Genomic DNA, 25,317 nt, shown 5'->3' with positions numbered 1-25,317 from the left:
AATACCTGTTTCAGAGGCAAGAAATCTAAACAGGAAGTCAGTATTTATTCCAAAACGAACTGAAGCTGCTGCGGTGTAAAGAGCCCTATAAGAAAGAGGCTCTTTAGAAATTTAGTGTTAAAGACAAATGCTTCGGATACTTTAGATTAGATTCGATAGTCCGAAAAACAAACGTCTCCGTTGTAAATGATTGAATTAGGGTGAAAACACATTGAGATGAATGGCACAGCACGTCGTCTTGGCTTCGAGTCAAGAAAGGTTCATTGTTAAGTTTCATCCACATTTCTTCAAATATAGTATCAGCCATTATCAATCACTGTCATCAAGCTTATATCAATACAAAGACAAAATATCACCGAAAACACTACAGGGGGTGATTTTTGGGACTGCGCGCCTCGGGGATGGCAAGGCATGCTAGAGTATCTAAAAATAAAACACGTGCCGCGTGCCTCTCTGTGTGATTTCGCCCTTATTGAACGAGTTGAAGCTCGTAATAGTAGAATGCATCTTGAATCATATGCTTAAAATTGCAGTTCAGATGAAAAAAATGCAACATGTTATAATAATATGGGAAAAAGGATTGCGATCGCAAGGGATGTATTTTACGTAATGGACAAAAGATTGCGACACACTCGTCTCTCCCAAATCGCACCAGAAATGCAATGGACTAAGTCAAGTAGCGCCAATTAATCTTGGTTTGAGTATGATGGCTCAGCAAGAAGCAAAACGATTAAAGAATAATTCATTTCAAGATCTTCTTCTTGTTAATGCCTTGTCCGCATCCGGACGTTGGCGACCACCTCGTCGATTATTTGAAGATATCCGCATCGGTCTTCAGCGGCTCGGAACAGATCTTCGGCGCTCATATCGGTCCACATGCGCATGTTTTGAAGCCAAGATAACTTTTTCCTGCCAATCCATTTTTTCCTTCTATTTTCCCCGTGGTTATCAAACGGAGAAATTTGTATTTTGGACCCCGTATCATGTGTCCGAGAAACTCCATCTTTCTCCGCTTGATGACAGAAACAAGTTCCCTGCCTCTCCCCATCATGCCGAGGACAGCTTCTTTTGATATCTTTTTGGTCCACGGAATCTTCAGCATACGCCTGTAGACCCACATCTCAAAAGCTTCGATGCGGCTGATCATCTTGGTATTCAGAGTCCACGTCTCGCATCCAGACGTAGCTCTTCGCGAATCTCAACCGCATATGAAGAGTGAGATTTCAAGATATGGGCCGTTATATTTCAGTTCGAAAAAACACTATTTCTATTTGACTTACTTCACAAATTGTTATCACTTATTTTAATTCGATATGTACAGAATGTCAGAAAAGCAGAATAAACTTATTACAGGCCACCAGTATTTTTAATTAAATATTGTTAAACATTATATGTAATGTTTTCCGAAATATTTCTCGCTATGAATAATAATTAGAATAGATACAAAAAAGTTTTTTAAAACAAACCTCTTTTTTAGTTTTGTATATAATATTAAAATATATAAATTATTATTTTGAATAAAAATACCAATAATTTTATTTTACTACCGCCATCTATGTATAAAACTAAAGACTACATATACGTCACCCAGATTTCAAATTTGCAAACTTCAAACGCGTCTTAAACGATATTCTATCTGTATGGTAATGGCGGAGGATCCATTTACTTATATTGATGACCAAAATGAGCAATATGGCAAAGTATGAAAACGATCGGATAAGAGGCAAACTTTTTCCTGAATTGTAATCGTAAGTGAAACGTAAAGGAGGTTTGTAATAATAAAAATGAATTTACGCCCATTTCAAATATAACGACTCATATTGTCAATTATATTTTATGTATAAATTGAAAATGTATCCATTTTACAAATATCTACATATTACTGGTCTATTAAAAAAAAAACTAAATTTTCAAATACTCCTGTAATTATAATCAGTGGTTATTACACACATACATAGACATGTCAGAAGAACAAAAAAGTGTTATGTTGTGTATATTTTCTTTATTTCGATATAAAAATGTTTAAATTCACTTGCACCATACATTGTCATGCAGCATTACATCATCAAACAATGACGATAAGTTTGTATAAATAATTCAAAGTACATATGTATACATGTATATACTAAATTAATTTATATATGTGAGTAATGTGATGCGACTAACGTATGAATGAATGCTTAATAAAAATGAAACATAATCATACAAAAATATAATAAATTAAAAATTAATATAGCAGCAGCGTATATACAGGTGTGCCCTTACAAACTATAGACTAAATAAAGTAATATATTATAGTCTATACATGTTTTGAATTTTCAGGACTTGTTGCCTAATCAGATCAATTGACGGGCTGAAAACCAGACTGGTACAAGTGACATTTTTAAAAAAATCTGCTTTTAGTTCTAAAATAATAGCATATGTGAAATGCTATTATTTTAGCACTTAAACCAGCTTTTTTAAAAAATGTCACTTGTACCAGTCTGGTTTTCAGCCCGTCAATTGATGGTTTTCAATATATATTTAAACGATCTAACCCTTTGAATGCTGACCAACGCCGATCGGCATTTTGCCAATAAGTCCATGAACCTTAAATATGTACGCCGATAGGTGTTGTTTATTGAGTATGTAAAAAATAAACAAGAATACTACACGCTTAGGTTTTCCAGGTAGCATTGAAAAAAAATGCATTGAACATGGGTCGTGTAATCCGTGTCAATGTTTACAAAGACTGGTTTACACCGGAATATCTGAATTTATAACCATAGCAGAATTTCTCGATGGAAATCTCCAACTGAGTATTTTAGATTGTGATTAAATTTTAGCAATGAAGAAGATGGAACTAGTTTTGGAAAAATACATTCATTAATAGACTTATTTTGTTTGTTTTATATTGTTGCAATATATTAGACAGTCTAAGCACACCTTTACAAAACTCGAAATCCTCGGCGGTAGTTATCTAGGGTTCGTTTGGATCAGCTACAATTTTTATACATGCTTTCCATTCGAATTCCAGTTGGAAATGTTGGCGAAATTTTCAGCGTGGCGGGCTTTCAACAGAAAATACGTCAGCACTCAAAGGGCTAAGGGACTAATAGTAGCACTACTTAATTTGACAATATTAAGTAGAACTAACTGCCCAAGTAAAAAATGTTGTAATATATTTTTTAATTTTGTTTCATTCACAGCACACCCAATATATGTACATATGTACAGCCACTGTACAGCACTGGTTTAAGTGTATTAAAATACATAATGTGGGGGAAAAAATTATGATAGTTTTTATATTATAAATAATAATTTAATAAAAATCACAAGATTACAATACATTATTAAATATTTTTTCACGTTTATATGTGTATATTCAATATTTATAAAAATTATATGAGGGTTTCCAAATACTTATTCTTAATAAATCTATATTCAATATTCGGCCTAATAATAACCCTAACATATGTATTTACATTGAAAGGTCAAATTAGTATTAAAATTTCAACAGAATTTTAATCTGGTAAATTTGAACCGAATGTGTTTATTGTGAAAAAGAACTAATAAATTCATTTAAAAAATATTCAATTATACAAATACGGAAACCCTACTACAAGATATTTATGCAAATATGAAAAATTTTAAGATTTCATTTTTAAATTAAATAATATGTATAAGAATAATAAAATTCACAATAAAAAAAATTGTGACATAGTATTTGATTAATACGCAGACATGGTTCACTTCAAAATTTGTGACGTTAACAATGTTATTTACATCATTTTTAGATTAATAACAGTGGCGTCGCTAGGAATAATAGGAACGCTCCTGATTTCTCAGGAATTCGAACAAAAGCCAATTATGGCTCATATTTAATGCTATATATAGCTGCACCAGACTGATTTCGCGGTAAATGTATAAATACAGAAAGCTGTATATATACAGAAAACTGTGTATATACAGTAAGCTGTGTATAAACAGTAAGCTGTATATATACAGTAAGCTGTATATATACAGAAAGCTGTATGTATACAGATATTGCAATGAGGCGTGTAGCCGCTCGAAGATCGTCATACACCGAATATGTCGAATTGGCGTTTTTCAATTTGGTGTTACCTGGTGCAGACCGCACTCCCCGCACAGACCTAGCGACGCTACTGTAATAGTATATGCGATATGCGAGTTTGTATATAAATACTAATAAATTAATTTAAAAAATATTCAATTATACAAATACGGAAACCCTACTACAAGACGTTTATGCAAATATGAAAAGTTTTAAGATTTCATTTTTAAATTAAATAATATGTATAAGAATAATAAAATTCACATTAAAAAAAATTGTGACATAGTATTTGATTAATACGCAGACATGGTTCACTTCAAAATTTGTGACGTTAACAATGTTATTTACATCATTTTTAGATTAATAACAGTGGCGTCGCTAGGAATAATAGGAACGCTGCTGATTTCTCAGGAATTCGAACAAAAGCCAATTATGGCTCATATTTAATGCTATATATAGCTGCACCAGACTGATTTCGCGGTAAATGTATAAATCCAGAAAGCTGTATATATACAGTAAGCTGTATATATACAGTAAGCTGTATATATACAGTAAGCTGTATATATACAGTAAGCTGTATATATACAGTAAGCTGTATATATACAGAAAACTGTATGTATACAGATATTGCAATGAGGCGTGTAGCCGCTCGAAGATCGTCATACACCGAATATGTCGAATTGGCGTTTTTCAATTTGGTGTTACCTGGTGCAGACCGCACTCCCCGCACAGACCTAGCGACGCTACTGTAATAGTATATGCGATATGCGAGTTTGTATATAAATACTAATAAATTAATTTAAAAAATATTCAATTATACAAATACGGAAACCCTAACTACAAGACGTTTATGCAAATATGAAAAGTTTTAAGATTTCATTTTTAAATTAAATAATATGTATAAGAATAATAAAATTCACATTAAAAAAAATTGTGACATAGTATTTGATTAATACGCAGACATGGTTCACTTCAAAATTTGTGACGTTAACAATGTTATTTACATCATTTTTAGATTAATAACAGTGGCGTCGCTAGGAATAATAGGAACGCTCCTGATTTCTCAGGAATTCGAACAAAAGCCAATTATGGCTCATATTTAATACTATATATAGCTGCACCAGACTGATTTCGCGGTAAATGTATAAATACAGAAAGCTGTATATATACAGAAAACTGTATATACAGTAAGCTGTGTATAAACAGTAAGCTGTATATATACAGAAAGCTGTATGTATACAGATATTGCAATGAGGCGTGTAGCCGCTCGAAGATCGTCATACAACGAATATGTCGAATTGGCGTTTTTCAATTTGGTGCAGACCGCACTCCCCGCACAGACCTAGCGACGCTACTGTAATAGTATATGCGATATGCGAGTTTGTATATAAAAATATTCAAATATCTGAATGTGGAAACACCACATAGTACAAGCAAATATGAAAATTGTACGATTTAAAAATTCATTTTGAAATTAACAATAAATGTAAATAAAAAAAATATTGTGACAAAATATATCAATATTATACAGACATGGCTAGTAAATTTCATTTTAAAAGTATTGCGTTTAAATAATAAAATGCATATAAAAAATATTATGACAAAATATATCAGACGTGGCTTATAAATTACATTTCAAAAATTTACCGATTTGTGACGACAACACTTTACTGACCTTGTGACATACAAACTACAATGATATTTACATCGTTTTTAAATAATATCATACCCAAATATCTTACACATTTATCCCGTCATGAACATTGTATTATATAAACACCGTTCATTATACAAACCTGGCCAGACACATACACAGTCGATCATATACATATAATGCCAATCGGTGGCAGCGGTCAGTAAAGTGTCAATGCATGTAAATAATACAATTTAAAGCAATGATTAGGAAGCTTTTGGGAACAAAAATAATAATTCGAAAAATACTGGCACAAATACTGGCAAAATTCATTTGCTCATTCTAAAACACATCACCATCCAAGCATTCCACTTAAATTCTAATATAGTACACATAAAAAAATATATGTATAGGAAAATAAATGCATTCTTATTATATTGACGATGGAAACGGCGAAATATGGTGCATTAGCATGTTTCCCACATTCCCGTAGATTCGCCGTTGTGCAGTCTCTTGCCGATAGTTTTCACCTGGAAGCCGATGTTGGTCAAGTGTTCGTGGTTCAGTATTTTGCGACCGTCGAATATGTACGCCGGTTTCATCATGACATCGTACAACACATTGTAGTCCAACTCCTGAAAGCACACGTTCAATTTTCACAAAACGCTCTCTCTACACAAACTTGATATACACATAATCAATAGAGACGATATACTTTGAATTCATCCCATTCGGTGCAGATGACAATCGCATGTGCGTTGACAGCCGACAACATGGCCGACGTGTGAATCTCGTACTTCTTAGACGCACCTTCCAACTCGTAGTCTATCTGCTCGGCATCAACCTGCACATGTACAAAAAAAAGGAGTGTGATGATGAATTAATTCTACAATAGAATTTAGTACACATCAAAAATTCATTTAAACAGGTACAAGACGAATAAATATACGCCGCAAGCTACCTCGCAGATAAATTGACATATATATATATATATATATATAAATATAAATATACAAGTGATTGGAAAGAACATAGCAAACATCGCAATTTGTAAAACAAAAGTAGCAGCAAACCTTAGGATCGTATATCTGAAGGTAAGCCCCTTCTTCAAGTAGCCTTTTGGAAACGCATATGGCCGGCGATTCCCGAGTGTCACCAGTATTTTTCTTGAACGCAAAGCCAAATATTGCTATTCTTTTATCCGACACGGTGTTAAACAACGATTCAATGATCTGAAATGGTTGGAATGATGATAAGGCATGTCGTATATTGATAACTTGTACATATGCACTTTTATATAATGTTTAACCCTTTGAATGCTAAACAATGGTATGTCTTTGTTTATGAAAACGGCGAGAATCGCTAACAATGATCATTGTTGACGTCATAATCAAACTTAGGCGGCCAGAATGCTTTAATCTACAAAAAAAATGGTTCACTATTATCCTACAGAGCAAGAGAGCAAGAAAAAATATTGACAATAGTGAAGCATTTTGTGTGGGTTAAAGCATCCTGGCCGTCTAAGTCTGGTCATAGTGATCGTATTTGAATACGTAGTGCTAAGTTAAGCTAGTTTTCTAACTCCACTATTTTGTATCCATAATAATATAGAATGTAGAATAACAAAAACAATAGAAAATCGTTTTCTATTATAGAGGTCACGAGCCGTGCAATTAGATGCCACTAAAATGCAAACCAAATGTTTACAACCACGAAAGAAAGAGAGAGAGAGAGCTACCAAAACAAAATCAAGTATGGCACATTTATAACAATAGATTATTTTTTCTTCAAAAAAATTATAAATGTTAGCATTTCTCGCTAGAATTTTGAAAATCATCATAGCATCCAAAGGGCTAACAAAAAAAAAACAAATAATATACACTATGTATGTGTGCATTTAAAATTGTCAATTTACCCCTTTCGTGAATCTTGATTTTTGATATTCGTTAATGTCGATCACCTGTTGCCAATAAGCCGCCACCTCGGGTAAATTTAAACATTCGCAAATGTAAACCAAATTCAAAATGTCTTTTTGGAAACAGCTTCCACCAAATCCTGAAAATATACATTATAAATTTAACCTTATTAACAAAAAATGGTCAGTGAAAAAAATGTATATATAAAAACCGATTTTTTACATAGTGAAAATATACTCTTCAACTTCATTTCGAGGTTTTTTCGTAATACTAATTTAATTTGTTGAAATTATTTGTACATATTTCGGACAATCGTTGAAATACAAATAATCATTGAAATAATTTAAACCTTGAAAATCCCAATAATGGGGAATCGTGTCTAAGCTGCACGACCAAAGTAAAAAGCCATGCACAAGGTTGCTGTGCGATTAGCTAAACAAATTAAAATAACGTGACATCATATTAAAAAAAAAAAACAAAACCAAGAAATAAATGGAAACGTATAAACATTCGTGACCTCAATCGATGATTAAGTAAGCGAAACTTTCTCATGGAATACAAACCGACGGACGCTTCCAAGAACTTATGACCGATGCGCGAGTCTCGACCGATAGCCCGCGCTACTTCAGAGACATCAGCTCCAGTCGCCTCGCATACAGCAGACAGAGAATTAATACTCGATATGCGCTGAGCTAGGAATGCATTGGCGGCCAACTTCGACAATTCTGAGCTCCACGTGTTGGTCGTGATGATCCGCTCGCTCGGTATCCAATGCTCGTAGACCCAGCACAGTTCTTTGATGGCTTTTTGCCCTTCGGGACTCTCTTCACCGCCTATCAACACCCTATCGGCTCCCAACAGATCGGCAATGGCAGTGCCCTCGGATAGAAACTCGGGATTTGATAATATCTGATAGTTGATACCTGAAATGTTTTCACAGTCATAAAATAAAATAAAATAAAAACAATTTGAAAAATGCTCAAAATTTATTATTTTACCTGGCGACACGTTTGCTTTCAAAATTTTCATTATACTCTGAGCGGCTCTAACGGGAACTGTACTCTTTTCGACAACAATCTTATTGCCTTTAGCAATCTCGGCTATCATTCTGGCGGCATTTTCAACGTGCTTCAAATCCGCAGCTCTTCCCTGAAAAGTTAAATAAATATAATATAATAGAGTCATCTGAAAAAGACCTTCATCCACAGTGAATGGTGAACTAGTTCAAAAATAAATACATATCATCATCATCTACAGCCATTCACCATCTACTTCCTGTCTACTAGTCTTTGTTTTGAGCAACACTCATCTATCCCATCCCACACATTTTCCTAATTTCGTCAACCCATCTTCCCTGCGGTCTTCCTTTTACCCTTTTTCGTCCATTCTTCTAGTCAATCTCTTCCCTCTATCCACTACTCTTCTCATACTTTTCACCCACATATTCCGCTTCCTGTCTTACCTCATTATGCCGAGCTTACAACGTTCCATACTCCACTGAGTGCATTGGACTTTATGTAGAATCTTGGCATTCAATGTCTAAGTTTCACATCCATACGTCATCACTGATAAAACCCTTTTTTAAAACCCGAACGTCTTCTTCAGTCAAAGTGAAATTTTTTTAATTTAAAAACGGCATTCATTCGTTCGAATGCACTTTTTTATTTTTTATTTATACCAGAAACATTGTACATTTGATACAAGTATTATTAGTACTATACAAAGTAAATAATACATATCAATTGACATCCACAGAGACATTTATGGTCAAATTTGTAGCATTTTATACAATTCAGCAAAATTCTAGATTGCTGAAAACTCGAGATTTGCGAGAAAATGGGCAAGGTTGCCAATTTGTTGGAACCGTTTCAATGAAAATCAGATAAATTGGCCAACTCTGGTAGGAAAAGATCGAGTCACAAATCCAAGGTCTGGACAGCACTAGTGGGATTTGAACCCGTGATCATTTTGTTCAAAGCATTATATGCTAACCATAAGTATAATATATTCTGCTGGCTCTAATGAAATGCTATAAGGCATGCAATAACTATTGAACATTAGTTTGGTCTCATCTACCAAACATATAATGTTAATATTAACATATAATGTATTAATATATTTCTCTGTATGTATGTGTATATAAATGGAAATGTATAAATTACATATTTGGTTTTAATTTTTTTTTTACAAAATTAGCAGCTTTAGATTTGTAAATATCAATGAACAGAAATATTAAGTGGTAAAAAATACGTGTGAAATTTTTTGCTTCTTTTTTATGTATATATGTACGTACAATAACGGAAATGACTTGTAAAAAAAGTAAACATGTATGCTTTTTTTCACATTAGTTTATTTTTGTAGATTTGTAGTGAAAAAAAATCGAAAACAAATGAGACATGGCTTTTAAATAATCAAATGAAATACGATATAAAAAAATTGTAATTATTACCTTGCCATTACCAGATATTTTAGTGGGAGTGTTCACCGATATAAATATCAACTCGGCCTCTTCTATACTCTTGACAATATCGGTTGTGAAAAATAGATTCGTTCCTCTACACTTCTTGACGACTTCATCTAATCCGGGCTGAAACACAAAGCAACCTATGCAGTACACTAATTTATTGAATTCGTAACATTCGCATACTTGGATTGAACAGAAAAAAAGTACTTCATAAATGGGCAACTTGTCCGAGTTCCACTGCCGTATGCGTTCTTCATTTTTGTCTACTACAGTCACTCGAATATTGGGACACTTCAAGGCTATGACGCTACATGTGGGTCCACCGACGTAACCAGCTCCCAAACAGCATATCTTGGTGATGACCATTGCAACGACAGGGGATAACTAATCTGAAAACAGTCAGCACCCACAAATTGATATTTTCCCAACAATAGATTGTACATATGGGTCCAGAGCCGGCTCAAACGTGCAGCAATTGAATTTAATTGAAGAACAATTTGGCTTTCTTTGAACTTATAAAACATTGTATAATATATTCAACTTAATTTTTCTACTCGAAGTAAAAATACTGATTGTAAAATGTTATAATTTACGAGGAACGCAGACAGTTGACTGTCAAATATCAACGACTCACGAATAAAACTTGTAAAACAACAAACTGTCATCGGTAAAAATGGTAATTTGAAATTGTATTTTATGTAAAATATCGCTCAAACATGTGTATGTACATATATATACATATATATGTATATATATATAAGAAATTAAATATCTTAACCAATCATATTCGAAAGAAGAAATGTCACTCTATAAAATTCTTCAATTCATAGTTGAATGTAAATTAATGTCTTCATTACCGAATTTATTCATAGTTTTCCGTATTTTATTCATTTTTATACATAAAACTTTGACGGTTCATTTTTATACATTTTTTAACTATTAAAAACATTATAAAATACATTTTTTAAAACTATTAAAAATATTTCCAGTGATTAAACACTATTCAATATTTAAACTTTTACAGAACAGCGTTGAAAAATAAATTATTTGATTTTTTAAAACGGATAAATTTCTTGACTGATCTTTATTAACCGCTTAGCTGCCCAAAGCGCCTTAAGGCGCAAACATCCGTATCAATTGTACGCCCAGCGCGTCGGCTGGGCGTCTAAGCGATTAAAACCCTTCTATTTTCAAAGTATTAAAACTATTAATTTTTATACATAAACAAAACTATTTTGAATAAAAAAAAATTATTTATTTTTTTGTTTTTGTCTCAATATAATTTTCTTCAACATAATATGTCAAGAACTTTCATGAAATTAATTGTTTAAAAACTTAAGGGAGGGGGGGGGGGGCGCTGAAACCAATTTGCCTAGTGGCGCAATATACCCTAAGGCCGGGCCTGTATGGGTCATACAGAATAAAAAAATAAAGATTGATATTGAATATATGAATATTTTACTTTATTTTAACTAGGCCAGTGCTGATTGCGGGTTTACCTTGTATAATTAAAAACCTGAGTGAATGAGAGAAATCGAATTGCGGTTTTTGTTTCAAAAAACACAATAGATTTGAAACACAAAATAATAAAACTGAGACGAAAAGGGAATGAAATGTCGTGACCAATTTACGTATCACACCGGCAAAGCCTGTTTTATTGCCAAGTTTACTATAAGAGTAACAATAGCTGAAGCGATACTTTTATGCAGGATTTTTGCATTTGTAAGCGCGAGCCTCAATACTAAACAAGTGCCTTTAACTGTAATGAAAATTTTGGTTCTTCAAAACAAAAGCGTATGTTGGCATAAGTCACCAGAATACTCAAAAACTTCTGATTCTGCCGTGAATTTGATTGTTTTGTCGTTCACTATTTGTCATTGCAACGCATGACAAATCCAGTTCCAGTTTCCTTTTCTAGTGAAGTGAATGCTTCAGTGTCAAATTAATACTTAATTATCAAATTAAATTACAGTAATGATAATTTGTCGGAAGAACGCAGGCAGCGAATACATTCGAAATTATTCAATTGTTTGTTTATTTTACCCTAACAACCCAGGTGGCGACGCGAACACAAATTATTGCGTTGCAATGTCACTCATTCCCGTTTCCGTTCCCGTTTTTGGGCGATTTTTTTTACAGAAACCATCGCGGGCATACACACAATAACTCCTGTAAGTTTCATCGCAATCGGTTGAATGGTATAGGAACGCATAAGTGACAGACAAACATTGATTTTTATTATATACATATATACATACATAGATAGACAAAAACTGTATGTTCAAATTTGTAATTATAATAGTTTACATAATCTAATATATAATTTTGAAAGAGACTCTGTATGCAAGTATGTATTTATGTATGTAAGTATCTTTGATTGGGAACTTCGTAAATAAAACAAAGTTTCGATGACGACAGTTCAATTGGTCGAATATAATTTTTTTTCGATTCAAATAAATGTAATAAAAAACAAATGAATATTTACTATAAGATTCGCCATGTTTAAGCTGTTTAAATTACAAATACTGAGCGAAGCCGGGTAAAACAACTAGTATATAATATTTTTAAAATGTACTTCTATTTTCGAGAAAAAATGGTGGGAGGCGCAGAAAAATATTAAGCGCAAAAGGGGGCCACGGTCTAAACAAGGTTGGGAAAAGCTGTGTTAGAATATTATGTAATGTCACTGTGGCAAATATGTAAAGAAATAAATAAGTATAGCACGCCCATTTACAGCTGGAGTCTAACTAGGCATGCCGTGCCGTACGAATCTGTGAATCTACGCCTCAGAAGGGCAACTTCAGATATACATATTTAGACTCATTTGAAAACAAAAAAATGCTTGCTATATTATTTAACTTTGTGATCATTACAAAATACATTTCATACTGTCTTTTGAAAATTGTAACTGTAAAAAATAATATTTGTTTTCATAGCATTTTTCTTTGGGTCACACCAATTACCAATACTGTATGTTGACCCGTATGTACACACACGCGTGTTACAATAGCTATTATCCCGGAAATGAAAGATAGATAAAAAATCCATATTGAAAATGCGATAAAAAAATGCGAGACAGATGTTTTATATTACAAAAAAAATATACATGCTCATACTAAGTACACACACATACATACATACATGCGTATACAAAATCTTCCATCGATTATTACGCGGGGGGGAAACATTGTTTGGGGGGATCATGATTAGTTTTGTCTGATTAGCGAGAATTCAAAACATTCGCACCTGCTATCTATACGGCGAATCACAGACATATAATAGGTTATTGGATTATTAGTCACATTACGATCGCCCAAAAGACAATTTTTGCTATGAAAATTGCGAATATGGAATATTTGGCACTCGAGTTCTCGTTAGTATGATGGAATTTTCGGCTGCCAGATGTTCCGTTATAGAGATTTTAGTGACTTTTGGGCGAGCACTTTGTGACCAATAATAATCACCGAACCTACAGAAACTTAGCATTCGTCATGAAATGTAAACGTCTCTATTTCTAAAAACGCAACAATATAACAAAATATGGTGGAAAGGAGAATTACAAATGGCCAATTGACCAAAGACCAGCATAAAGAGGGCTTATAAAGCGACAACCGAGCATGCTGACGCATTCGTGCAATGTATTGTAACATTGTAAGGACGTAAAATAATTTCTTTGTTTTTTTTTAAATAATTTAACTATATAATATTATTACAATATAATTCAATGCAAGATCTTTAATAATATTACTGTAAGTTTTGCTGTCCATAACATGACGCCGACAATTAGTTTTATCGTCTTAAAAATACAAATTTCAATTATAGCCGCGTCAATTTCCTATACCTCATATTCATCCGTCCACTTATTTGGTTAGTTGGTTGTTTTAGACCAGACACTGTACTGGACCTTGAGTGTAAGTATACAAACTTTGTTTTTTACGAACGAGTCGAAAGAACTGCATTTACATATGAACAGACTAAGGTTACTCGTCAGGGCAATTGTAAATAACGATGGACCGTTTCATCAGTGTTCAAAGCAAGAGAGCCAAAAAGCTTGCTCTAAGAAATGAATAATAGTGCCCGATACCTAGCATAAGTCGAGTTATGTGTAATCAGTAGAGGTAGGACCGGAAGCGTGGTTTTTCTAGGAAATTGGGCGTTTTGGGTCTATTTTCCAGGAAACAGGGCAAACTACAAAGCTAGAGAGCATAAAAAAAGTTCATCATAAAAATGAACAATGCACGGCGCAAAGTTGGTCCGCTCTTTAATAATCAGAGACGATATATACGTGGGTGCACTACTATTAGAAATGGTCAATTTCTTAGAAAAACCGTCAGTGTTCAAAGCAAGAGAACAAAAAAGCTTGTACATGTTTTTTCTGAGAAATGAGCAATAGTGCCCCGATCCCTAGTCTAAAGCTAGGTATAATTAGAGATCGTATATACGTGGGTATATTAAAAAAAATAGTCAATTTCTTAAAAAAACCGTCGGTGTTCAAAGCAAGACAGCAAAAAAGCTTGTAAAACATATCCTTTCTAAGAAATTGAATACCAAGTGTATTCGATAGCATGTTATGACTACTGTAGGATAGCCAAGGGGCCGCTCATTGTTCCATTGTTGTAAATCCTTTGTAAAAAAGGTTCGGCAAACCTTTAACAATGCATTTACAACATTTGAACAATACGCGGCACGCTCTGGGTCCGGGCTTTAGTTATGACTAGACACCGGATAGTCACAGTGCTATTCATTGTTCCATTATTGTAAATCCTTTGTAAAAAAGGTTCGGCAAACCATTAACAATGCATTTACAACCTTTGAACAATACGCGGCACCTTCTGGGTCCGGTGACTAGTTATGACTAGTCTTCGTGCTTTTTCCAGGAAAGAGGGTGTTTTGGGGCTATTTTCCAGGAAACAGGGCAAACTACAAAACTAGAGAGCAAAAAAATGGCTCACCATAAAAAATGAACAATGGTGCGCGGGGTCGCGCCGGCCTATGGTTATGACTAAGCTTCGGCGCGACAGTGCTATTTTTCAGGAAAGAGGGTTTGTCTATTGTGACCCTACAAAGCTAGAGAGCAAAAAAAAGGTTGTCAATAGAAAATGACAATAGTGAACCCTTTTTTGTTGGGCAAAGGCATCCTGACCGCGTTCCTTATTAACAACTAGAGGTAGGATAGTCACAGTGCTATACATTGTTCCATTGTTGTAAATCCTTTGTAAAAAGGTTCGGCAAACCTTTAACAATGCATTTACAACCTTTGAACAATACGCGGCACCTTCTGGGTCCGGTGACTATTAATAACTAACCGATCCTTAGTTATATGTAGAGCTAGGACCGGAAGCGTGCTTTTTCCAGGAAACAGGGCGTTTTGGGTCTATTTTCCAGGAAAAAAGGCAAACTACAAAGCTAGAGAGAACAAATGACGGCGAACAATGAACAATGAACTGCGCAAAGTTGGTCCGCTCTTTAGTTATGAGACTAATAAAGCAAAAGGAGATAAAATACGCCACAATGTAATATCTAGATCTGATCGGGGACTTGAAACAGACAATGTATTGTTTAGATTGAAAATGATTCGTTTTAGCTCTCCTCAAATTTTCATTTCCGTCCAAAGAACTACATATGTATGGTGGATTTTTGTGGTCTTAAAACCGAGATCTCGTGAATGGATCGAGTTCGCGTGGGCATACATACATCCTGCTAGTTCTACTTGTGAGCAGAATACGAAGCACAGGATATCGAAATGTCACCATTTACCAAGGTAATTTAACGCCTTAAATGAGTTTTTCCAAGGTCGAGACCTATTCCATTAAAAAAATCAGGCCAGAAATAGGCGAATGAAGTTACGGCAAAGTCGTTAGTTTAATTTTCGTGAAAAACTATAAAATAATACCCATTAGATCTTTTTGGAATTTAATTAGTGCCCAAATGCTCCCCCCTGTTAAGTGAAATATCCGTATATATTTAAATCATCGCTATGTTAAATTTCTATGTGCAGTCTATAGACAAGTATACAGTAAATGTTTGAGAACGTGAGTCACAGATGGAGATAAAATGGCCATAGATAGTTTTCATATCTATGTACATGTAGTCTGCCCTAGTTTGTCAAAATACCGTTTTACTCGTTAAATACTCGTTAAAGCCTAATTTTGGACCAAATTTACCTTTGTTTAATAATGATTTACCGGTAATTTTCAATTTCAGAAAATCTTAAGAGGGCTGTACACCCGAAACCTTAATTTTGTTGCCGTTCCTTTCTTCGATATATATATATTGAGTGAATGCGACAAAATATATCAATATATATATTGAGTGAATGCGACAGTTGCGCTTCGACCAGATAAAACGTATTTTAAATTGACAAAATCGAGGTTTCGTATTCTCCTATTTTTTCCTCCGAAAATAGACCAATTTTTAAAAAAATTTCAACATCGGTATGAGAAAGATATTCTCTGTGCAACTATGCGCGTATTTTTTTTAAATCGGCCGTTAAATAAGCACGCTGGACTCTTTTCGTGGGTGTAAAAAAGAGGCGATTTTATTGATGTTTGGCGGCTCCTAGCTCCTATAAAAAATAACTAATCAAAAAAATAAAACGATAGATGCAACCCAATGGTGGATATCCATAGCATATTAAAAAATAATTTCTCTAGTGCCAGATTTGAGGAAGGGAGAAGTCTAATACGTTTGTATGAACAAGGCGCTGGTGTCCAGCCCTCTTAAAGAGCGGACCAACTTTGCGCAGTTTATTGTTCATTGTTCGCCGTGCTTTGTTCATTTTTATGATGAACCTTTTTTTTATGCTCTCTAGCTTTATAGTTTACCCTGTTTCCTGGAAAAAGCACGCTTCCGGTCCTACCTTTAATGATTATCGTTTTCAGATAACGAACAAATAAGGTAACAGAGCAAAAATATTTAAAAATGAATTTGGTACAAATATTAATGTCCCACCCCACTCGATCCGCGATGGCCAATTCCATTTCGTTTCAGTTTCGCATTGCATTTTGGTCAAGAAATAGAACATTGTTCGTGCGTATAGCGGTCGGTAGATTTTGTCATTTATTTTTGGTTAGTTTTGAGTTCGTGTTTCGTATTTTGAAATATTTACATAAATAAAATTTTAATACAAAATACGTAAGTTGTTGGTGTTATTAATTTATTTATGGAATACGTATATATTTTATATTAATGGAAATTCATATTTTTTAGACGATAAAAGTAATTGTCAACGTCATGTTATGTTATGGACAGAGCAAAACTTACAGTAATATTATTAAAGACCTTGCATTGAATTATATTGTAATAATATTATATAAATCTCTGTGTATATATGTACATATGGCTTTCACTAGGCTAGGGCATTAAAAATTAAAATGAAATGGACTCGAATGAAATTTAAAATATATAGGGTGAAAATAAATTTCAATTCGAAATCGCTCACACTTTTACAAGTGGGTACAATGACATGAGCTGTCGCTCGTAAAATATATTCCACCTCGTAGCATTCAATATAGTAGTTTCATTCGACCAGACTATGAACATATCTATTGTATGTATGTAGGTCATAAATCATAATTATAACTTCACCGTTGACGTATCTACGTACATAGGCAGAGGGGATAAATTCCTGGGGCCCGTGATATTTGAAGAAAATCGTAATGTTATATAATATTAATAATATATTTTATAAATTAATATTATGTAAATAAATATTATAATTAATATTACCTAATAATATTAATTAATATTATAATTATTTAATATTATATTCATTTTGTAATCTAATATATAATTTCGAATTTACTATGTATGTATGTAAGGTTTGTTGGGAGCATAGAAAGCAAATCAAAGTTTCTATGACGAGGATATCGACATCGTTGAATATTATTTTTTTCGATTCAAATAAATTTAATAAAAAAAATCAAATTATTATTTACTATTAGATTGTTTTGCCATGTTTAAGCTGTTTATATAACAAATACCGAGCGAAGCCGGGTAAATACACTAGCATTATATAATACTACATAGTGTTGTACCCCGGTGAAATATCATCGAATGGGTGTTGGCATATTAAGTAATTAAATTAATTTAAATTAAAAGAAATGTGTTCGATCCTTTTTCGATTCGATTCGACTTTTTTTTCAAATATCTTTTAAATATATTTAATTTTATATTAATATTTAATTGTTTAGTATGGAAAAAAATGGTAAAAACTACCTACCTACATATAAATATAAAACACCAATACAAATATTAATTAATGAAATAAATTTTCAATATATGCACTAAATGGCCAGAGACTTGCCTAGGGTAAACATTGGTAGCAAACAATATATATAGATATTTTTTCTTTTCGTTATTATATTCGTACATTTTATTGGCAGTATTTCTGGCGGTGACGTACGTATGTATGTATGTATGTCGAATCTAAGCGTTATCTTACACAGACACACAGAATAGCGATATTATAAAAAATACATATATATGATGATACGATATTCATTGAATATTCAAATAAATTTAACAAAATTTTTACTATTAGATTGGCCATGTTTAAGCGGTTTATATTACAAATACCGAGCGAAGCCGGGTAAAACACTAGTATAATATATTATAAACTACATATGTATATTCTTATGTAGCATCCCCGATGTAGCGTGAGACTTAATAAATACGATTCAAATAAATTTAATAAAAAAATATCTTCTAATCTTCTCCTTCTAGTCTATCTATCTATCTCTAATATATAACTTGGAAAGAGACTTTGTATATATGTATGTATCCTTGGTTCGTTCGTCGTCCGTAGATCGGTGACGTCATCGAACACATGGTTCGATTTTTTTCGATTCAATGGATTCAAAGTCCCCGCGGGGGCGCAGCCTTATGAAGCGCAGCAGCATGGGGCCCCGAAGGGGACGCAGAGGGGCGAAGCCCTAAACAGCAATTGCTCATGGGGGCGCAGAGGGGTGAAGCCCTAAAAAGCATTAGTTAAGGGCGCGCAGAGGGGCGAAGCCCTAAACGGCAATTGCTCATAGGGGCGCAGAGGGGCGAAGCCCTAAACGGCAATTGCTCATGGGGGCGCAGAGGAGCGAAGCCCTAAACGGCAATTGCTCATGGGGGCGCAGAGGAGCGAAGCCCTAAACGGCAATTGCTCATGGGGGCGCAGAGGAGCGAAGCCCTAAACGGCAATTTCTCATGGGAGCGCAGAGGGGCGAAGCCCTAAACGGCAATTGCTCATGGGGGCGCAGAGGGGCGAAGCTCTAAACGGTAATAGCAATAGCTAATGGGGCGCAGCCGCATGGGGCGTAGCCATCATCGAACAAATGATTCGATTTATTTTTTTTTCGATTCATAGGCGCCGATTCGATTTATTTTTTAAAGGGCAAAGGCTCAGGGGGCGCCAAGGGCGAAGCCCTACAAGGCAAAGGCTTAGGGGGCGCGGAGGGCGAAACCCTAGAAGGCAAAGGCTCAGAAGGGCGCCGAGGGCAAAGCCCTAGAATGAAAAAAAAAAAAAAAACAAACAAAAAAAAATTTATTTTTTTTTAATAAAATGTTTACTATTAGATTAGTCATGTTTAAGCGGTTTATAATATAAATACTGAGCGAAGCCGAGTAATACAGCTAGTATACATATAATTTCGAAAGAGACTTTGTAAGTATTGTTGGTCCGTGACGTCATCGAATATTCAAATAAATTGAAATAAAATAAAACTATTCAAATAAATTTAATAAAACATTTACAATTAGATTCGCTATGTTTAAGCGGTTTATATATGTATTACAAATACCGAGCGAAGCTGGGTAAAAACACTAGTATATATTTAAAAAAATAAACTCTTCTTACACCAAAAATTCTCAAACTATGGTCCGCGACCGCTTTTTACCGAACCGAAATTTACCTTCTATTTTTCTTTCCTAGTTTGTAGATAAATCATTTCAATCTTAATATATGTATTGGAATATTTTAAAAATTAAATAAAAAATGGTTTTCTATATGATTTATTTTTTCTGCCATTATAAAAGGAACTTGAAAAACTTTGAAATGTATATTACGGACTTTTTGCATCAAAATGCATTTTTTTTTTTTAATCTTCTTCTCCAACCATACAATACAGTTGTTTGTCTGTAAATTCAATTAAAATTAAAATAACTGAATTTACAGGCAAACGATACATTGAAATTATCACAAATAAAACCGAGAACAGAAATAACGTCTGTTCGCTCTAGCAGGAGACCAATTATAAAAATAATACTAAATACTCATATTTGGCTGGAAATATAATTTCACGTTTTAGAAATACATTTACAAAATACTCCCCAAAATGAACATATATGTATATAATAAAAAATTAATTTTAAAAAATTTAGTACCAAACGTCGGTTGCAACCAAAAAACAAGCACTTTGTAAATATTCGATGTTTTTAATAAAAAATGTACTTTTTACTACTGTGACCAGAACTGGTCCTTTTAACACTGACAATATTTGCCTAAAATCTGACATGAATTTTCTCACATAATTAAATTTCATTGATAATTTTTGAAAATTCCAAACCTTACAAAAAGATATTATATTTTATATATAAATATTTTACCAGAGACCGGGTACATACATAAATATATAAAATATATACAATGCATACGACACATGTATATATTAAGCAAATAATGTATACAATACAAAGCGAACAAATTTGCCACGAGAGTATTCACCGGCCATGAACTCTACGTAGTGTGAGCAAAATTTTAAGTGGGAATCGAATTGATGCGAAATTATTGAAGAAAACCCGCGAAATTAGTCGACACGGGGACCGGAACAGTGTTTGTCTGATACTTCTCCATTGTATTCGTGACTGCCGATTTAAAAATACCAAAATTGACAAATTGACAACTCACACAGTGACGACACGCCCACAGCTCACGTCGCCCAAAATTCGACTGAATTCTGGTTATCCGATGGCCATAGTGCCGAAACGCACGACCAGCATCTTAACTGCGAAATCATGACGCATGCTCTCACGTTTCAATGGCTATTATCGACGGATCGTGTTCACAGGTTTTTTTACCTGCGCTAAGCTGTCAATTTATGACATATGAGTAATCGGTCAGCTGATCGTCAACCTGTACTACAAGTCAACCTGTACTACATATTTCATTACCCCTCCCTCACCGAATTGGGGTATGCAAGTGCCCCAATTTTTACGTTTTTCGTGATTACTACGTGGTTTTCAAAGCTATAAACCCTATATTTCTTGTATTCCTAGAATGAACTACAAAAAAATTATTTTAATAGATTTTGTATGATTTAGAAAAAGGGTACATCGTAAAAAAATACATTTATACATTTCTACGTTCCAAAGTATGATTTAAAGGCGGTAGCGAAAAGTCATGTTTTTGACTGTTCGCTTGCATATTCTTGTTGATCGATGAATCAATGCGAGAGAAAGGGGCAGCTATTGTTTTCGTCACTTTTGGTGCGTGGCTATTGAATCGTGGAGGCGCCTGTTGGCCTTACCTATGTGCGTTTGTATGTCGATGGTTGTCTTTATTTTTTAATATAAAAATAGTCAAAAATATGCTACAGGACTAGCTTTTTTATGTTGATGTATAAAATAATTAATAAGATATATATTGAACCCATTTTTATTGAGAAAAGCTGTATTTCGATTAAAAAATACTGGGGTCTTACTCGACGCTCCGTACTTCAAAGGTTTAACTAGCGGTTCTTGTATGTTTACAGGGCCGCGCCTAGGAGTTCGCTCGCCTGTGTACAAACGTGATCGATAGCGGTGATTCTCATATTTGAAGAATCGTAAGAGAAATTTGTCGAAAAAAGAGCCCCTACAGTGTGAGACATGATTTTTCACCACAGGAGGCCAAGAACACACCCGCACCGTTCGAATCAGTGTGTTTGGGCCTTAGCTGTTTAAGAAATATTTGCAAAAGAATATATTGTCATTCAAAGACTCGTCATATACTATTAGGGGTTCCAAATAACCAGATAATAATGGTAATCAGTTTCTGGTGATTTTTCTTGTAGATAACCAGTTAACCGGCTAAACGATAATTAGAGAACTATCAGTATTGTAGCACTTTAATAAATCACATTAATGCAGATTATGCTTATTAATGCGTTACTTATACGCTGCAAGTAAATGAGGTATTTTAATAAATAAATACAGGGTTATATATATATATATATATATATATATATATATATATATATATATATATATATATATATATATATATATATATATATATATATATATATAATATCGCTATTCTGTGTGTCTGCGATAACTTTACATTTTCCTTGTTAATTCCTCGTCTTCGAAGTTCTGATTATATTCATGATTACTGTCATGACGACTAAAAGGCATAACGTGAGGAGTTAAACTCCTCCCTCCAGGTGCACGTACTAATCATTACAAAAACGTCCGTTTCCTATGGACCATTTACTGAAAATCTTTTATGTTGAATTTCAGAAAAATAGCAGATTAAGGATGTCTATATGAAAAGATGAGCTTAAAAAGATATTTGTTTATTTAAGTAATTTAAATGACACATTTTCACTTATTAACAAACATGTGAGCTTTCAAATCAACAATCAATGTGAGTGTTGTTTTAATATCTCAAATATATTTTGAATAATTACAATTAAAGTCAACATGACCGAAAAAAATATAAAATAACACTGCTCCCGGTCTCCGTGACGAGCCGGAATGTGAAATGCCGGAAAACGCAAATATTGGCAAGAATCGAAAATCGAAAGCTTTTCCTCCCGTATTAATGTGCGCGCGCAGAATACGGGAGGAAAAGCCCGTTCCTCTTGTTCCTGTTGTATCCTGCTCGCGCAAATTAAGTGAGTATGTACCGTTTACCATGCACCCTTTTTTTTTTATCTTTCGACTTAAGATCTTTCGATTTTCGATCTTTGCCTTCCGATATTTGCGTTTTCCGGCATTTCACATTCCAGCCTGTGAGGTAGACCCCACTGCTCCATATGATAAAAGTGTATTTTATTGAAAATTATGACTACGTAGAAACATATATTAGAGTAGTCAAAAATCAAAATTTGTAGAACAGTGTAAATTAAATCATAAACGAATAAATATTATAATAAACAGAACCCAAATTTTGTATAATATTAATATTTTAAATTGTAGTGCTTATCTAAGCAAAATTCATTCTATCGAAATCGAAACAAATTTAATCAGAGCAAAATAGAAAAAATAATGCTTAATTCCAAATAAAAATTAACTCATCCAAGAACCAATAAATTTATTATGTAGTGAGAACCATGTTGCTTTAGTTTCACTTAAAGTTATCAAGTTCATTTAAAATTACAACGTTTTGGGATGGTTTAACTTTATTTAATTCAATATATAACAATGCTCAAGCCGGGTTCTAAGACAACAATGAAATATTAAAAAAGTTCTATGAAATATCAACAAACACCAATAGTATCGGGTGCACACCAATAATTGATAATAATAATAACTTTAATGGTCATGTCAAGACTAATGTCTTGCTTTAATAAAAAAATACCACATTTTTTAGAACTAACATTTTTCAACAGGATTTAGAAAAGAATCTCACATGTAAAATAATGCTTCATTTAACAATTCGAGTGAAAACATACAAGCAATAATATGAATTACTATTTAAATTAAAAATATAGAGTATAAATATTCAGTGACTATAATTTCATTTAACAAAAGATTGACAATTAATTTTACGTATAACATACAGACCCATGACAGGATGTTCTTACCACTGTTTGGATATTATATTATGCAGTATATATTGAAGTTCTAATAGCCAATATAAAGAAAGCCACCACAATCGATCTGATTGTTTCTGCATTTTAACAATAACAACATTTATATCTAAGTTATTAAAGAGTTATTTACAAAAAAATAAAAAAATTGATAGTTTAATTTGTATAAAAAAAAATTTATATTCTTACAGTTTTCCCTATTTCAAATTAATTCCTAATGTAAACATGGTTCCCCGTGACTTTTTGACAATTCACAAACTTGTGTACACGGTCTTCAATGAGTTAATTGATTACATAATTGATTCTGAAGAAAAGTAATAAGTAACAGAATGAAATACACATTGTATTTATAATAAATGCACAGTAAAACATGCTAACACGCGAATACATACAATGAATAATGCTTAACATGGTGGACAGTGTAGATTGAATAAATATTAAAATATATTTTTTTGGATTTTCAATTGTTTTATTAATGCTAAAGATGTGTATATCAAAATCAATATTGAGGTCATGAACCTCTTCTATTAATGCAAGGCTGGTATGGGTTTATACATATATATATATACACATACACACATATATATATATATATATATGTATATATATATATATATATATATATATATATATATATATATATATATATATATATATATATATATATATATCATTAAGAACTTAAAAATTGCACAGCAATAAAAAATGCATTTTAATACACATAATCTGATCCATCATCAGATTTCTTTTAAGTATAAGTCATCATGTCAGTCCACATAATTGCCAAAATTATCAAAACAAAATATTGAAATTCCTTTTTGTTTATAATATAAAGACTGATGCTGAACGTCACCGAGAACGCTTCTTCTGTGTTGTAAATCTGAAGTTATGAAGACTTAACAAATCGTAATAATAAGTGCCCCTTCACATTTTTCACATTCATAACTCGAGATATCCAACACAAAATAAGTATTTTTAGGGCCACTCATTACCAAGCTTATATGTTTTAGATATGATGGAAAATATTTCTATGCATTTGAACTACATATGTCATTTTTATGAAATTGGGATGGTGTCTAGCGAATGGAAGAATCTCCATAATACGTTATATATATATATACATATATATATATACAGAAATATGATATACAACAAATACATGTATGAGATCTAAAGTAAATTATGACTTTAGTAAATTATGCTTAAAATTGAATCTACACATACTAAATACTAGGCAACCCCAACGTTTTATGGACGCACAGCTCACATTTTCGATATATAATTACTCGGGTGTCATTTCTTATTAGAGATATTCGTTGAAATAATTGTAATGTTGGAATTTTCTATTAAAATAAATTGTATATTTAATAATTTGTTTTTTAATAATAATAATTTAATAATTTCAAAAGAAAAGAAAAAAAAAACATGTACCACTTGCGACCCATAGCTGGGGGTATGCCTATTGTAGA

At 33.1% G+C, this 25,317-nt stretch overlaps 1 protein-coding gene across 1 annotated transcript; it reads right to left on the bottom strand.

Moving 5' to 3' along the window:
• Nucleotides 1-5,993: 5,993 nt before the first annotated feature.
• sgl (UDP-glucose 6-dehydrogenase sgl) lies at nt 5,994-21,005 on the bottom strand. The gene is made up of 9 exons (XM_077446420.1): nt 20,962-21,005; nt 10,275-10,456; nt 10,053-10,190; nt 8,602-8,752; nt 8,167-8,526; nt 7,603-7,742; nt 6,761-6,919; nt 6,403-6,531; nt 5,994-6,322 (listed from the first exon to the last, which is right to left on the bottom strand). Exons 2-9 carry the CDS (start codon nt 10,431-10,433, stop codon nt 6,155-6,157), a joined length of 1,404 nt encoding a protein of 467 aa, XP_077302546.1. The 5' UTR covers nt 10,434-10,456; nt 20,962-21,005; the 3' UTR covers nt 5,994-6,154.
• Between the last annotated feature and the right edge of the window lie 4,312 nt (nt 21,006-25,317).

Source organism: Arctopsyche grandis, chromosome 2 (assembly GCF_051622035.1).
Source record: "Arctopsyche grandis isolate Sample6627 chromosome 2, ASM5162203v2, whole genome shotgun sequence".
NCBI lineage: Eukaryota > Metazoa > Arthropoda > Insecta > Trichoptera > Hydropsychidae > Arctopsyche > Arctopsyche grandis.
This window is presented reverse-complemented; position numbering and strand designations above follow the sequence as displayed.

What these genes read in the sequence shown, in the direction of transcription:
- sgl (XM_077446420.1), bottom strand. Translation starts at nt 10,433, where the DNA reads ATGGTCATCACCAAGATATGCTGTTTGGGAGCTGGTTACGTCGGTGGA. An exon ending in GAAAGCAAACGTGTCGCCAG is followed by an intron (nt 8,527 to 8,601) that starts GTAAAATAATAA and finishes AAAACATTTCAG; the next exon opens with GTATCAACTATCAGATATTA. An exon ending in GTTCTTGGAAGCGTCCGTCG is followed by an intron (nt 7,743 to 8,166) that starts GTTTGTATTCCA and finishes GTATATTTTCAG; the next exon opens with GATTTGGTGGAAGCTGTTTC.